The 16,636-nt window shown below is 38.5% G+C and overlaps 1 protein-coding gene across 6 annotated transcripts in view; it reads right to left on the reverse strand.

Moving 5' to 3' along the window:
* KIF16B (kinesin family member 16B) overlaps positions 1 to 16,636 on the reverse strand; it is a 166,652-nt gene that overhangs the window by 38,482 nt on the left and 111,534 nt on the right. For 3 of the 6 annotated variants that reach the window (XM_080408507.1, XM_080408504.1, XM_080408503.1), the window contains 4 exons: positions 15,952 to 16,057; positions 15,359 to 15,409; positions 8,209 to 8,331; positions 1,004 to 1,093 (listed from right to left, as the gene is read on the reverse strand). In XM_080408507.1, the coding sequence (XP_080264633.1) occupies positions 1,004 to 1,093; positions 8,209 to 8,331; positions 15,359 to 15,409; positions 15,952 to 16,057 (370 nt within the window). Of the gene's footprint in view, positions 1 to 1,003; positions 1,094 to 8,208; positions 8,379 to 8,615; positions 14,370 to 15,358; positions 15,410 to 15,951; positions 16,058 to 16,636 lie in introns of those variants that run through there. The other 3 variants (XM_080408506.1, XM_080408502.1, XM_080408505.1) reach the window with 3 other exon arrangements.

Below are 16,636 nucleotides of genomic sequence, written 5' to 3' on the forward strand. Positions count from 1 at the left end.
TCCCCGGAGCCTTCTCTTCTCCAGGCTCGATAACCCCAACCCTCGCAGCCTGTCTTCAGAGGAGAGGTGCTCCAGCCCCCTGATCATCTTTGTGGCCCTCCTCTGGACCCACTGCAACGGGTCCGTGTCTTCCCCGGGCTTCAGGCTCCAGAGCTGGGGCCAACGCTCCAGGCGGAGTCTCACCAGAGCGGAGGAGAAGGGGAGAATGTCCTCCCCCGACCTGCCGGCCACGCTGCTTTTGATGCGGCCCGGGACATGGCTGCCTTTCTGGGCTGTGAGGGAACGTTGCTGGGTCATGTCCAGCTTTTCATGCACCAGTACCCTCCGCCGGGCTGCTCTCAATCCCTTCACCCCAGCCTGCATGGACACTGGGGGCTGCCCTGACCCAGGTGAAGGACCCTGCGCTTGGCCTCGTTGAACCTCAGGAGGTTCATCACACAGGCCCTCTTCTCGAGCTTGTCCAGGTCGCTCTAGATGGCATCTGGTCCCTCAGGTGTGTCAACCCCACCACTGGTTGGCCTTGGTGTCGTCTGCAGACTCGCTGAGGGTGCACCTGATCCCACTGTCTGCATCACTGAAGAAGATACTAAACAGTACTGGGCCCAATATGGACCCATGAGGGACACCTCTTGTCACCAGTCTCCATCTGGACATTAAGCCGTTGACCACTACCCTCTGGATGTGACCATCCAACCAATTCCTCATCCAAATAGTCCACCCATCAAATCCACATCTCTCCAATTTTTAGAGAAGGATGTTTTGAGGGACCATGTCAAAGGCCTTACAGAAGTCCAGAGAGATGACATCCATAGCTCTTACCTTGTGCACTGATGTAGTCACTCCATCACAGAAGACCACTAGGCTGGTCAGGCAGGACCTGCCCTTGGCGAAGCCATGCTGGCAATCTCAAATCACGCCCCTTTTTGAGTAAACACCTTTCAAAAAAACTTTTCAAGTCTCTACCTCCACCCTTTTCAGCAAAAGTAGTTTTACCAAAACTTACCTCTGGGTACTTCAGCTTTAAGGTTTTATGCATTTCTCGAAAACGACTGTACCGCCTGAACACCGTCCAGGTCTCATCCAGGACTGTTATCTATATCACACAATACAAAAAGAAGAAACAAAAGTAAAGCCACACAACAGTGAAAACCATGCAGGATACAAGGTTATCATATTAATAAGGGCAATTCTCAGTTCCTTTAAATCTACTAGCTTTTGTAAGTTTACTTATAAAATTAATTTTTCTGTCATTAAAGTGGCAGAATTGTGCTTAATAAAAAGCACCGATTGCGAAGCAAGAAAACCTGAACGCATTTATTCCTTATTCCAGAGTGGTTTGACAAGGCTATAAAGACATTAAAATATCCCCAATCCCAAATCATTCCTTGGTGCAGCATTCCTCTCAGCATTACAGTCAGTGGGTGTTCCACTAATGAATGCACAACCGTAGCGTGGCCTCTCTAGACAGTCAGAGAAATGTACAGTCTCATATACATATACACACACATATACACAATTAATAAATACGCATTTCTCAGACAAAGAGCTCACAACCACATAGAACAGGGTTCCAATTTGTAGGGTAAAAAATTATTTATGCCAGCTTTCAGTAGAAGACATTCCTTTAAAAGAGTCTTGGTCTGTGTCATCAATATGTTTATGAACATCCCATTTATAAAGGAAGTCTCATTAAAATCTACAGAATTACTTACTCCTGTGAATAAAGAGCATAGCAAAAGGAGTGAAGGGGGAGGGCAAGCCAACCTTACCACCAGTTATTCACAAAATCCTCCCTGGAACTGAGAAATCAACAAAAATTTCAGGGGGCAAAAATTAGGTGCAATGAAAGAAATCTGTAAGTGAGTCATAAAAGTACTGTGACTGGGGACTTTGATTTTACAACCAAGTCTTTCTGTTGCTCTAGTGGTCTAAGGCTACCAAGAAGCAACGCTGCAGGTAGAATAAGCATTTTTCTACGCCAACTAGCAGAGCTGGACAAAGCCAGCTGGCATTGCCTAAACCTGGGAAGACCACTGCTTTTTTAATTTAACAGGCCTAATACGTGACACTACCTCTGCCTAGCTACGATTTTATGCACAAAGATCAAAAATAAGCATTTTCATAAAACACAATTTATGAAGACACAGGCTTTTTAATCTTAAAGTGACTCCGAATTATCAAGTAGTTCCCTCGCTACTGTGCATATGAGAAAGCTATGGAGGTAAAGAAAGTTGCAATGGAGCAGGATAACCAAGTAGGAGGAAACCAAACCCGAGTAACAAAGCCAGAGGGAACCAACACCCAGGCACCACCGTTGACAACTGCTACCCCATGCTCACAACAGACTCCCCTCTGGCCCACCCTTCTCCACCCCACTGCCTCTGCTGCTGTATACAACAGGGAAACTGGGTGAAGTGTTTTAGAAACCAAAAAATACTGTGTCTTATGACATCAGGAAACAGGTTTTGGCGTTGGTTTTTTTTCCTATTTTTTACCTCTGTTTTTAACTAAAAGATGTAAGTAAACAAGACTGGCCTTCTCAAAGCTTTTCACAAACATTAAAACATAGGTGGTTCTACCACATCTCCACAATGCAAATTCATTATTTCTGATAAAATTAATCTTTCATGTCACCAATAAGCTTGACTACTATTAGGACACCTACATGATGGACTGTATCCATGCAATATGTTGTTAACAGTGTCTCAAACTTTAAAAATCAGGTGAATGGATTTAAAATGAATAGGCAGGTTTAACTAAAAATGTAACTTCAGGAATACGCATACTACACTGATCTCAACCAATTAACCATTTTGTTCTGAATATTTACTTTAAAGGGCTTTGTGATTTCACTTAAACATTAGAGCACAATGGATAATCATAAAATAAAGATGTTACTCATTCGTGCTTTCTTTTTGCTTTAATTCTGCATTTTAATCTCTCCGAGTCAGGAAATTTTGCTGTGATAATTTCATACGTACATGATCTTTATTTAAAAGTGATCTCTTTTTTTCCCTAGGGTTTTCCACAGAAGCGTGCCTTCAGGGGAGCAACTAGCACAAGGCATCCAGGACTCCTCCAGCTACACAGCCTGGGGAAGAGCATGTATGTCAGCTTGCCAGCGATGTTGTTGGCAGTGCATCTGACAGCTGTCTAGGTGATATGGCGGGACCAACCATACTCAAAATTGCCTGCAGCCAATTATTTATTAGCTTTCTTCTACAAACTTTAATGAACAACTTGTTAGAGACAGACAAGAAGAAGAGCAAAGCCATGTATCTGTGCTGCCTAAGAACTGAAGGATTTTCTCTAGAGCATTCTCTGGTAGCTTGGATTGACCTGACTCAGTCCCTGTTACCCTCTGTTTACTTTCCTAATTCTTGCAATTAGACTAGCAGGTAATGCATTGCAAAATTTTATTGTTGCTACTGCTATTATTGATGGAAAATGAATTTCAAGGCTAAACAAAATCTTAACTGGTCCCCAAAGCTCAGCAATAATGTTGTTAGGCCAGACAGGATAAAACTCCACTCAAAGAGGAGAATTACAGTGCACCTGGCATAGCAACAGCATGTCTAGATCAGGGCCTTTTACTCCTACAGCTGATCCAACAAGTTTCAGCTGGCATTTTTTTCCCTCATTTAAAAAAGCTATATGACAGACTATATACTCCTGAAGTATGGGATGGGGATATATGCACATCTTTTTTACAGTGAAAAATAAAGCAAATTTGAAAAGCCCTTTACTTTTCACTTGTAATTTGCTAATATAGTAGAGAAAAATATTTTCTAAACTAAAAAAAAACAAACACATGTGAGTAAATCTGTAATACAGATTTTCAAAATATTCTTATCTGGGCAATTATGTGACCCCAGACTTGCCTCAGAATTATGGGGGTGGTGAGTTTGTGGTGGTGGTGGTTTCTTTTGGGTTTTTTGGTTTGTTGTTGGGTTTTTTTGTTTGTTTTTTTTTTTTTTCATTCAGTGCACCATTTCCTACGTAAAACCTAGAAATTTGAAAGGCGATACTACAGTCCTGTCTCCTTCTCATGGTGACTGACAAAATAAACAACGTCACAGAATTTTTTCCCCTTCTGCCCCACGCAAATAGAAGTAAAACCTGGGAGGGGGAATATTCCACCTGATTCCGAAGCAATTAAAAAACCACCAGAAAATGGCCACCTTACTTATCTGGGCTGGATAAACTGTCTACAGTCATGGCGAAAATTCCTATTTCTCCAAATGGACCTACTTGAAAGTATTCCTCTCGTTGTCTATGACTACAGCATCTAAAAATCTAAAGGTTGCCTAAAAATTTCTTGCAACCTTTTTTTGTTTATTATTGATGGTATTAATCTGATAGAGTTAAGGGAAGACTGGGCTTTTTCTTTTTTCTAATTTAGGTACATATGGGGCATGCATCATTTTCTTTAAGAGCTAGGTATCAATGAGCACTGCTGCTTTACTCCAATTCTGCAACAGTTCACTGATCTCAGAAAGAAACTTAAGACTAGAAACATGGACATTTGAGAAGACCCACCACAGCATTTGGCTGAAAAGAACTGCGACTGGACTGGGAGAAAAACACTGCTTTGGGGTGCACCTGCCCAGATCTCCTACAGGGAACTCATCAGAGATGACTGAAAGGTTTTGAAACGCAAGAAAAAGCCAGTTTTGAAAGAATATCAAACAGGATAAATAAAATTAGCGAACTTGGAACAACTAGGGGAAGCTGAATAAAAATGTGAAAGTTTATCTAAAACTTTCCCTTTTTCCCTGTCAGACGATCCCTTGCAGGGTTGTGCTTGATTCCAGGCTTTGCTTCCATCACCTGCTCTTGGGAGACCCTGTGTGCTTTTATGTGAGCTGGGGTTCCTCCTCCCCTGCTGCCTGGCTGCTCCTTTTGCTGTCCATAGGTACTACCCGCAACCACAGGTACTGTCTGTAAAAGATGCCAACTGTCTTAGCGATGCAAAAGCTCTTCCCACACACTGTTTCTAGCATGGCCTTGTGAATATTCTGTGTATCACAACAGCATGAAAGGAAGGGGAGAATACAAGAATAGTTTACTGGTATTCAAATTCAGCTTTAGCATAAATGTGTTTAGACCTGACTAAGTTACTACTTTATTGTCTTTAAAGACAATGTAAAACTGTCGCTTAAAATTGAAGATTTTTGGAAATTTATCTATTCATACTGAATACTTAACAGCAGACCAGCACAAACAGCTCCATGACATCTCTTGCTGCGAAAGCAGAGGGTGCTATCTTAACTCTAATAAATAAGGATTTGTTTCTATTTTGAATTGCCTCCAATAGGTTCTCATGAGACTCAATCAACATGCTAAAGTAGGATCTGTATCCAGTGGAAGAACCTGAGCGGACAGACCGTTTTGCTGGCCCATTCCCAAATGTTATATATGTCTCAATGGACAAACCTGCACTAAAAGAAAATATTTTTGGATGCTGTGTTACTGTTGAAAGACTTACGAACTCACCATGATGCTGCCAAGAAAAATGGAACTCTCCCTCTTTTGGCATATAAAGATCTTTACTATTGCATGTCACAAGAAGAAATTTATGTACTTGTTCCATATAGAAATTAATTGTATTTGTTCCTCTGTACAGCAATATGCCAGGATTTAACTACAAACCCAATGACTAGAAACATCTGCTGAAGAAAACACTTCTGAGACCTCTAGAATTCAAAAGTTTGTGGAGTGGCTTACAATTCAACTCAATTGTCCCTTGACCCTTTGTCAGATCTCAAAGTGCTGTTACATGCGAACAGGTCAGTTACCCATTTTCCCAAGAGCAAGAGGAACCTTGGTGAAGAAAGCTTATTTGGGATCTAGCAAAGGAATCAAGATTAACACCAGCCCTTCCCCAAGACTGACACATATTCTGGTACAAGGTTATCTGAAAATAAACTTGAACTAAGTAAAGTGAGGCTGAAATTAGGAATTATTTCCACAACTGACACTGTATACTGATGCGTCAGGAAGGGATGAAAAAAACACATACATGTTTTCTCCTCCCTGCCCTGCCTTCCTGTTTTCCTGATTTTTAAGAAAGAAAGAGAGAAAAAAAAAAATCACTCTTCCACGTGTTCTGATTTCCCAAGAATAACAGTAGCAGCTGCTGAAGATTAATACAGATCAAAGTAGAGCTGGGAGCTCTGCAGGGGCAAGGTTTAAAATAGAAAAGTTTGAGAAAGGCCTGTGGATTGTAGCTTGCAGACAAATCCTGACCACAGCAAAAGTAGCCCACTGTGACATACAGAGACCTGAAAGTAAAGGAAAAAACATAAACAGTTGATCGATCTGTGTAGGGGAATGACTATAAGAAACATCCCAAAGACTGCCAAACCAAGGTCCATAGCAACGTCAGTAAATATGTTTAGTGCTTTAAGGAAGCTGGCAGCAATGGAATAAAATTATTAGTGATAGCCCATTCCCTACCCCATATGTCATCCATTTCTTTGAAGTTCATCAAAGCAGTTATTTAAGCAGCAGTTTCTCTCAAAGGCAGCCTAGAAAAGATTGTACCGGCAAGTACGACAGAAGAGAACAGCCATTCCATACACACTGCTCTTAGCTACAGCATCCATTCATTCCATACCATTACTGAGGGTAGGTCACAAGTCTGCTCCTCACAGAAACAAAACACAAGCAACAGAACTGTTGGAGCCTAGTTGCATCTGCATTGGCTTCTCTTCTTGATATATCCTCCTGTTCCTTCCTGGTTACAAATCCCACCCCCCTTCTAACATTTTTCTTTTACTACATTTCCTTCCAGGTAAGTCCAAGTCTTCCTGCAAATACTTACTGCCCCTTCCTCCTAAGATTTTGCAGATGAATACATGGGTTAGAGATTAAGGGAAAAGAAATGCACCAACTTACTAAAAAGAGAAAACACATTTTTACTTTATCTACCTTCCTTAACCATTAGCCAGTTCAGTAAATTCCATGTGCTGAAAACAGTTGGTGAATAGAACAGTCCTTGGGGAAGTTTCTTATGTGCTTACTCTTCTCTCAGCATCTCTTTGGCTCTGGGCTTTCACTGGCCCCAGAAAATCCAAAGTTCAAAAGGCAAAAGGAAGTATTACATCCACAAATTGTGCAGTATGATTTAAGATGAAAATTTAATTAACACAAAGAGAGCTAAGGTTACCTATCTTAATAAAAGCCTTTGTAAAAGAGAATGTGAGCACAGTTCAAAAATGGTTCTTCACACTATGAGGGCAGGTCACTCCTCCAACTTGCACCAGCTAACAAAGCATCTGGCAGTACATTCAGTGAAGAAGGCTGCCAGTTCTGTCTCTGATGCCATGTACATCAGTTATGCTGCATGTCCACATGCACTGAGAGCACATTTCCAATTAGACTTCACATTTTGCTTTGAAAAAACACTGGCTTCATACCAGAGGAAACAATGAATATGCATTTTTTTTCCAGCATTTCTGCGCAGAAGAGCAATGGAGGAAGCCACTAGAATAGAGGGGAAATGGATAACAGTTTGGAGAAGCAAGACCTTGGAAATGCAGGGTGGAAACAATCAGAACAACAAAGAGACTGAAAGGAATCAAAGCCTTTGTTGCAGATATGTGAAAAATACCTATAACTATGCTTTCATTATTACAGGTAAATATTTCAAGTCCAATCATTTTCTATACCTGACACACACATCTCTAAAAAGGGCTTTCCTATAACTATTCTACATTTAATCCTCACCTCTGCAACACCTTCAACTGGATTATTTGACAACGGACCTGGAACTGCTCACTCCAAGAGTTGGACCACCAACCTCCTGCGTACAATCGATCCACTTTGAAAATACCTGTCTTTACAGTGTCCTGTATTGTGCATGCCTTCTCACAACCCCTCTTATTTAACTGATTAACCAAGGCCACTTGGACAACAGAAAAAGAACCAAAAATTGCACTTGTGGAACAAAACCTACATTTCATTGGAATTAGTAAGGTGATTTCTGGAATCTCCAGATTCTCAGGTGCGTTTCCAGCTGCTGTTTCTATCTTCACTAACTGTGATGCTGTCACAGTGAACACTGACAGTTGGACAGAGCAAACTAGGAACTATTTGGTCTTAAACAAAAGGCATTTTTCTATTGTTACTACCATGCTACTGTTGTATAAATGTACAAAATATACAGAGAACCCAAACAATGTGAAGCAACTGAAAAGCACTTACCTTTATTTCAAACTCATAGTGTTCATCTTTTCCCTGCCCACACAGGACATAGCGTGGAATACTAATTTTAATAGGGTCCTTTAGGTCATCTGGATTTGCTCCCAGTGAACGACAGACCATCCGCTTTCATGTGCATACCAAATAGGGAGAACAAAGGAAAACCAAAATCACTACATAAGGAAAAAAAACAAAAACAACTTCACTAAAAATGAGAAAATGTTCTTGGCCAGAAGAGCAGACAAAAAGAGCATGGAGGAGGCAGAAATTATTTCTAAAATGAAGGAATTATTTGAAAACAAAGTGGATCTCCTTTTATAAGCAAGCCCTAGCATTCTGTTATGCGTGGAAAAAATTAAGCTGAAGTGTCTTCAAAAATATTATTTTTTCTTTGAAAAGGCATTTTCTCTTAAAAAAAAAGTAAATTAATCAAGCCTTCACAGTCAGCCATACTTTTTGTATATCTTTATAAAACAAACCTGTTTACAATATTATGCAAAGCTGCAAGGGATCTAGGCAATTCAGAAAGCTCTTAGACTTTAAAAATTCAAACTCATTTATAATTAAGTAAGGTACAGATAACATAGCAATCCACTGTCAGAACAGTTTCCTACTATTTTCTTTAAATTCTGACTAATTAACAGATAACTATGATAAATTTGCAGGGTCTGGACACAATGATCTAAAAAGTCATTTGTAATGAGAGCACAATCCTCTGACCAGATGAAATCTGTAATTCTGAAGTTATGTCAAATATAAAATATTTTTGCAACCGAAAAGATTAATGCTTTGCAGTGACTGTGCTCAAAAGTATCATAAGCATTTACAGTGAATAAAGTACAGAAAATGCCTTTTAGGAAGTCCTCCCCTTCTTCAATTGAACATATCTGGTCTGAAAACTTAATGAACTTGTACTTTAAAAAAAAGTATAACAGCACCATGACAAACGTAAATTAGCAGTAACAAAAAAAAATTGAAAAGCTACCCTTTTAAAGTTGGGACCATGTCAAGTATTTTTATTTAGTGACCCTATCCATCACTTGATCCATAACTGTACTCTCAACATTCATTTTCAGTCCTTTAGCAACTACCCCAAGACATGTTGCTTGGTCAAAATTCGTCAGTCCTGACCAACGTATCTCCAAATGTGAAAATGGCTCGCACTTCTGCTCACAGACACTTGGTTTCTTTGTAGCAACTCCTGGTGACTTCCAGTACACATTCCTATTCTCCAGCTCCTACTGGAGAAAAGTTTGAAACTCATTCACAAAAGCCTCTCTGAAAGCTGCCTCTTAAGAGGTTTCTGGCATCCTCATCTGGCTCTAGAGAAGGGGAGGTTGTTATTTCATTACGAGTCAACTATAAACACCGATGTCATTTCCCTTAACATTAGCATTAAGAGTAGTGAAAAAGAAAATACAAAGAAAGTGAATTTTATTTCCAATTAACTGACTTTATCTAGATGGTGTTTCCCACAAAATTTTTTTTTTGGTGAAAGTATAAAAAATGTTTGTGTTTGAACGGGGAAATATTTTTAGTGACATTTGTTTACACAACAAAGATTTTCTCCTCTCTATTTTACCCTTCCTTCACTTCTCCCCACATTACTGGTTCTTCAACTACAGCTTATTTCTGCAGTGTAGAAGTGTAAGCAATTTTTCCTTGGGGGAAAGAGGAGCTCACTGCCTTGACAACAATATAATCTGTTTTAAAACAACAATAAAACCATAAAGCCACTCTCAAAACCACCTCTCTCAACATGTAATTTATTGGTAATTTTCATATAACTATTACAAACAGCTAATAGAGAGGAAAATAATCTCAAATTATTTTGAAAGTGTTGTGAAAAATATAACCTAATACATTAAATAATGCTTTGATATTCATAAACATCAATCACTATTCTATGTTTAATTTACAGTAGAATAAAAGATATTGCTTTGAAGTAATTTTTCCATAAAAGCACAGAATATTTGAGTTAGATTTGAAAACAAACACAGAAGAGCAAAACCATGTTATTGGGAACACACATACAGATTTAACTTTAGGGTACAATCTGCAAAGGAATTAGTTGCAGAAATTACTTTCCTTTAACAGCCTTGATTAAGAGTCCTCCCAGATAGTGCCACTCAAAGTTGACGTTCGGCAAGGCTCAGAAGAAATGCCTTGGGGATGTCAACGAAGGAGCCACTCCTGAACTGAACTGAGACAAGGTTATGTCCAACTCATAGCTACCCTGTTTACTACATGTTCCATGAGATATTTGAGTGTACTTTTTTTGTTAAAAACAAAAAACATACCTCAAAATAACATGACACATTTTGCTCATCTTTGGTCTTCCTCAAGATACTAGAAAGTTTTGTCATGATGAAAGAAAGACCATAATTCTCTATGCAAACCAGTGTTCATCCTTCCAGAGATAACTTCCTCGTCCAATGCAAGTTATTTCTTTTTAAATCCCACGTGAGTTATATTATCATGTTTTAACATATGGTAAGAACAAATGGAAAATGTTCTTACACTAGTAGAGAGACTGAAGTCTAACTCTGTCTAGTAGAAGATTGCACCTCTACTGGCAATATGCTTACAGAATTTAGAATTTCAGATTAGATACCACTGTTTTTTCTGCCAAGGGCCATCTTCCTCAAACAAGGCAGATGGCACATTCAAGCAACAGGATTCAAAAGGTATTCAGCTCCCTCTACAAGGGAAGAAACAAGAGATGGGAGACAACAGCTTATTTATTACTTGAACATCTGATGGGGTAACAGGTAAAGAATAACCTTGTACTAAGCTGAAGGCAAGCATCAATTAATGGAAATGTTTTCCTAACGTTCAACAGTTCCATTATTTCTTGGAATGTAATATTAAAGAGACTGTAAGGGATGCAGTCTCACAGCATCAACAATCCCATTATTAAGCAAGCAGAAAAAGAGGAAATCAGGCCACACTACATGGAGAGAACCCTACAGTTAAACTTACTCCATCTGTCAGGCTAACTATCCATTTAACAGCATGAGAAACATGTATGCAGATGATAAACCCCAAACCACGTGTCTTACCACAGGTACAGGAGCATGACAAAAGGTTGAAATGCTATTTAAAGTACAACCAACTTCTGTTTACACCCTTGAACCAGGCTCATTTTCACATCACATTTTCCTTAAACGCTCACATCAAGGGAATATAAAGACTGTGGTGGAGGAGTACAAGTTAACTATTTGGTCAAAATAAATCAGAATGACAAAGCCATGCATTGCTTGCCTGCAAGAAAAGGAAGGGCAAAGGAAATTTTAAAAGAGTATTGGATGTTCTCTGCATTGATCTTGTTCTCTTTCACTAGCCTACACACTCCTAACCCTAGGCAAAGGGGGCAAGTCCAGGAGAAAAGAGGTATGGCAAATCCATCAATCCATGGTAACTCAGCCAACAGACTTAGAATAAGCCAAACAATTGCTTTTGCACTTGTGATGAATTCTAATGCAGGAATGCAATAATCCTTAAACGAAAAACTCTGAAGCAGAAAAGAATTGTCAATGCTTTTCTTCCCAAAATTGCAAGTATAAAAGCTGTAAAATTCCTTAGTATTAAGAGCATACAGTGAATTGAAAATTAAAAAAAAAAAAAAAAAAAAAAAAAAAGTGGTATCAAGGGCATGAAATAAATGAGAAGCATGAAAAACAAAGACACTCGGAAAGATTAAGCAAAAGGCAATCAAGGAGGAATGGAGAAGACATTAATGAAGACAGATAGTAGATGGAGGGAGCCAGAAAACACAGCCAAAATGGAAATCGGAAGACACAGCTGTAATTACAGTTCTGATCCACCCAACATTAATTTCCTCACTTTCCCAAGGAAATGTATCTACAGCATATCACAGACCCCCAAAAGCAAGCAGTCAAGTAATAAAAAATCATTTTATCAAAAAGGATTTTATCAATATTCATTAGCGTCTTATTTTGAATGTATCTAAACGTATTTGGATTTCAACACCTAGTCAGATGCATAATAAGCCAAATGGCTTCTTCACTTGAACTGAATGTTAATTTCCAGATTTCCAAAGGAATATGCAAACTTCTTTGAAGAACTGATGGAATGACTGTCAGTTGAGTATTTATTTCTTTTTCACAGTATTTAGAAAAACCAGTTCCTGAATCAGATCCAGCCTTGCTCCTTCTAGAAAACACAAGTTCAATTTTTGTGAAATCCTCTTTGTCTGGCAAAACTACACATCGGATATCATTCAAACTGTACAACTGAAGGCTGTCAAATTGTGATTGCTGGCACGAAGCATCCACAAAGTTAGGTGTGGGATAGAAGACATTATTTTCCTTTAAGAGACCTATATGAGTAGTTGTAAGAACAAGAACTCTGTACACAGCTTGATTAGCACAATCTACTTTCACTGAGGCATACAGTAGTACATGAATGTCACCTAATGAAGGTTTAATACTTCCCATATTTTCATGAAGCAAGTAAACCAGATCAGCCAATTCAGTTCTAAATTTACAGGACAACCGCAGTCCATTTGAAAAAACTAAGTCATTTACTTCTGATGTCCAGTCAAGTGAAATCTGCATCAAATTGTCTTTCAAGAGCTGGTGATATAAATAAACAGCATCATCCGTTGTTGAAATCAAAACGCTTATTAGGTCATGACAAATTCTTTGAGTGAAATGTTTGTTATAGGTAAATACTGTGAGTAAACCATCTTCAGCAGAACACAGAAGACTAATATTCTGTCCAGCAAAGCCAACTTGAATCTCCTTTATAGTGATGATGGGAACCTCATGAAACATTGCCAAGGAACTCTGGCAGATGTCTTGTTTGACTGATGAAACAACAACATATAGAACAGAGCTGAACAAAAGCAAGCAAGCAGGTTGTGGATCAGGTTTTCTGCAATTGCAAACAGCGAGCCAATATATACCTTTCAACTCCTCCATTCTAATACAAATTTGAGGTAGGGCACAGGTCAAAAATTCCAGCAGTTTTTCCAGAGAACAGACCTGAAGCTTCAAAAAGAGTTCAGGAAAATGCACAAATTTCTGTCTTAACACAAGACTGCTTTCCAGCTCTTCATCTTTACAACAGCATGCAAATCCTTCAGAGGGCTTTCTTGCACAGGTGTCAGAGACTTCTGTGCTTACACGCATCATGATAGACTCTTGCACAGGGGATTCAGGCTGAACAACGTTTTCAGTACAAGCTTTGGCATCATCTGTAGAGTGGGACATGTCTCTATTCATATCTGACTTGAATACATTTACTTGCAAGTTTCTTATAAGTGGCAGATCTTTTATTAATGATACTGCTTGTGCACACCTCTCACTTCTGCCACACAGACTTCCCAACTCCTTGATTTGTTTTGAAACCACAGTACTTTTGAGCAGCTGACTACTGGTATCTTTGCAAAGGCAGGAAAGCTTACTGAAAAGATATCCCAAACCAGAAGTGTGTCCTGGTCTCGCATCAAAATGAGAAGATACTGACTTAAAAGAAATCGAATCAGAGGCCTTTTGTGTTGGAAGCTGAGAATTACTAGACTGGTCTTTGATTGTCGGTTGCACTGTCTTAGTTGGGCTGTTTTCTTTACAAGTTACTATTTCAGAACACACATTAGACTGAGAAAAGAGAAGGCACGATATGCTGTTAGAGCCAGCCTGCTCATTTGCACCCATTAAGGATCCTACAGGAGACAGCTGTTTCAAGTGGGAACAATCTGATTCAGTTTTTGAGCTGTCGCAATCCGGATAAGTAATTATTTTATCATCAAAATGATTGAAATTTTCCACGTTGCAGAGCGAATAAGCCACATCATTTAAGTCATGACTTTGTAAAGAAGTAGATAACGCATTCTGATAAGGAACATTCTTACTTTGTAAAGTATTAATATTTTTAGACTGAATTAAACTACTTTCAATGTCACAATGACAGGCAAAGCTCTCCTGTTCTGAATTACTCCTTTCATTCTCAAATGCCTTCACTGATGTAAAAGGGGAGGAGATTCTTCCAGAACCAGGAAATAAATCCCACATCTCTGTATATGGCTTCCATCTCTTATGGTTTCTTGCTCCTGTATTTTCTCCACACAACTCAGAAGCACAATTGCCATCTTTAGACATAAATGGAAAGCCATAATGTGGCTGCCACTGTTGACTTTTCTGTTAAAAATTTCAAAAGAAGAAAACAGAAACGTCTTTATAAAAATCTTCCAATTTGAACATTTCTTAAATTGAGGATTGATTTTGATTAGATTTGTTCAATCATTCAAAATCAGTACAAACTCTCAAATTAGAGAGAAAAATCCCACAGAAGTGATTGAGGTCTGATTCAGGAATGGTTGATCTTCCCAGCCCACCACTGCCTTTTCTTTGTGCAGCATCCATTTCACTTGGTTTATATTTGCTTCACTCGAAAACCAATGGAAAAATCAAAGGGCAATGCAGAAATTTATAAGCCCTTCAGTAATTTTCTACATGTTCACAAAAAGTAATCCTATGCTGTCCAACACAGCGTAAAAAGTCCAACAGGGTTTTAAAAAAAACAGTGTAAAAGACCAAAGAAGTCCAAATCACAGGTGTTGCAGCCGCCCTACCATTAAGGTTTAAATCCATAAAGGTATTTAGGATTTACTTACCAAGACAAGTAATTAACCATGTTTCAAGCACAAGTTAAGCAACCAAAACACAGTGTAAGGCATCTAAGCCTCAGTTTAAAAATACATGTATGAATCCTTTATGACGTAGGCAAATGTGCCCAATGCTACTTGCTAATATTATACGCATCGTTACTGTAGTTATTGTGAGTGAAAAAGGTGAAGCGGTATTCTGAATTCACACAATCTCTCCTTATTAAAGGTTTTTACTCTCTAAACATCAGGAAAGGGATACTGATCCAAATTAAGAATCATGACAACACAAGGAAGAAAAGATCCACAATAACACCACACCTTTCAAATAAGGAAAAAACTATGCCCAATTTGAAAAAAATCACTTTAATTCCAGCTGGCAAAATGCACTGCTGTCTCTGTTAGCCATTAATCTTGCTGTGAATTCAAAATTCTAATTATGCAGCTAAACATTAAGAAATTTAATTACAGGGCATGCCATAATTTAAGACAACCATTTCATTCTGACAAATTATGACCTACCTCATACTTCAGCTTGCGTTGAACAGTGCCATTATTAAGCCTCTCATTATCCTAAGAACAAAAAAGGTACAGGTGATTATTAAAAAGAGTTCCTTTCTTGTCTAAGTCTGTTTAAAAGTACTCATAGGAAGAGAATTTTTTTTCTTTTTAATAACCAGAAATAAGTATTTTCTTATTGATATTTATTAAACCACTGGCTTGGAAGTGAATCTACCCAGTCTTTGGATTAATTAAATCACCAGTTTTTAAATGACCATTTATTTGTAAGTATCAACGATTACCATTCTTCGGGATGGAATTTTATCAATGTATTATACAGACATAAAAGGAACATTTTTATTTTATCTGCAAGCTTCCTATTGCCATTTACACAGTCCTCCCTGCAAAAACAAATGGAATACAACATTAAAAAGTCACTGGGCAGGTGAGTAGGTGGAAGAGATTCTCAAAATCTAAAACTGATATCCCTGATTTACTGTTTATTTTTTGGTAATTTAAAATTACATAAACATAGGAAAACATGAAAATTATTGCACAACAAAACTAAATCAGTGGTTACACACAGTGCAGTGAAGGTCAGGATATCTGCTCACCTTTGAACTTTCCGCAGACCACGACAGGCTAACATCATTATCCTCAGCTTTATGATGAATATTCTGGAGCCTTCTCTGCACTTCTTGTTCTATAAAGGCATTTATCCTTCAAGATATAGAAGAGTAGGGGAAAAAAATAAAGTAGTATATTCTTAGATAAAAATCAAGACAGGCTAAAGGGCTCTTTGAAATGCTTATGAACCCCACATACTGCACAACTCTTAATTGCCAGGCTTAATGTTAGACCAGTTTTATCACTCCTTAAGGAACATGGACTCCCGAGCAAGTGTTCATTTAACAGGCAAAGGTTAACAATCTGTTATCACAATTAGACAATTTAATGGACCACAGGTTAAGCACTGCTATGCATAAAGCTCTACATACAAGTGGCAGTGAGGGTAAGAGCGATGAAGAAGAAATAGAAGGCTGGGGTTGCATCTCTAGTTACACAATGCTTTGCTTTTATCAGTTTTTTTTTTTAGTTACATAATGGTTTGCTTTTATCGCTTTTGTGGTATTGGCAACTTGGGCTAACAAAGGTTTGGTCTTCAAACAGAAGGAATGTTCCAAGAGTTGATACTAACAACTGTACTTACAAGTGTAAAAAGAAAAGAAAGGGAACAGATTTTAAAATGACACCAGGCAGCTGCCCTACTAAAAAAGGCTTAAGACACTTTTTTTAAGA

The sequence above is a fragment of the Falco punctatus genome (assembly GCF_963210335.1).
Source record: "Falco punctatus genome assembly, chromosome: 12".
Taxonomy (NCBI): domain Eukaryota; kingdom Metazoa; phylum Chordata; class Aves; order Falconiformes; family Falconidae; genus Falco; species Falco punctatus.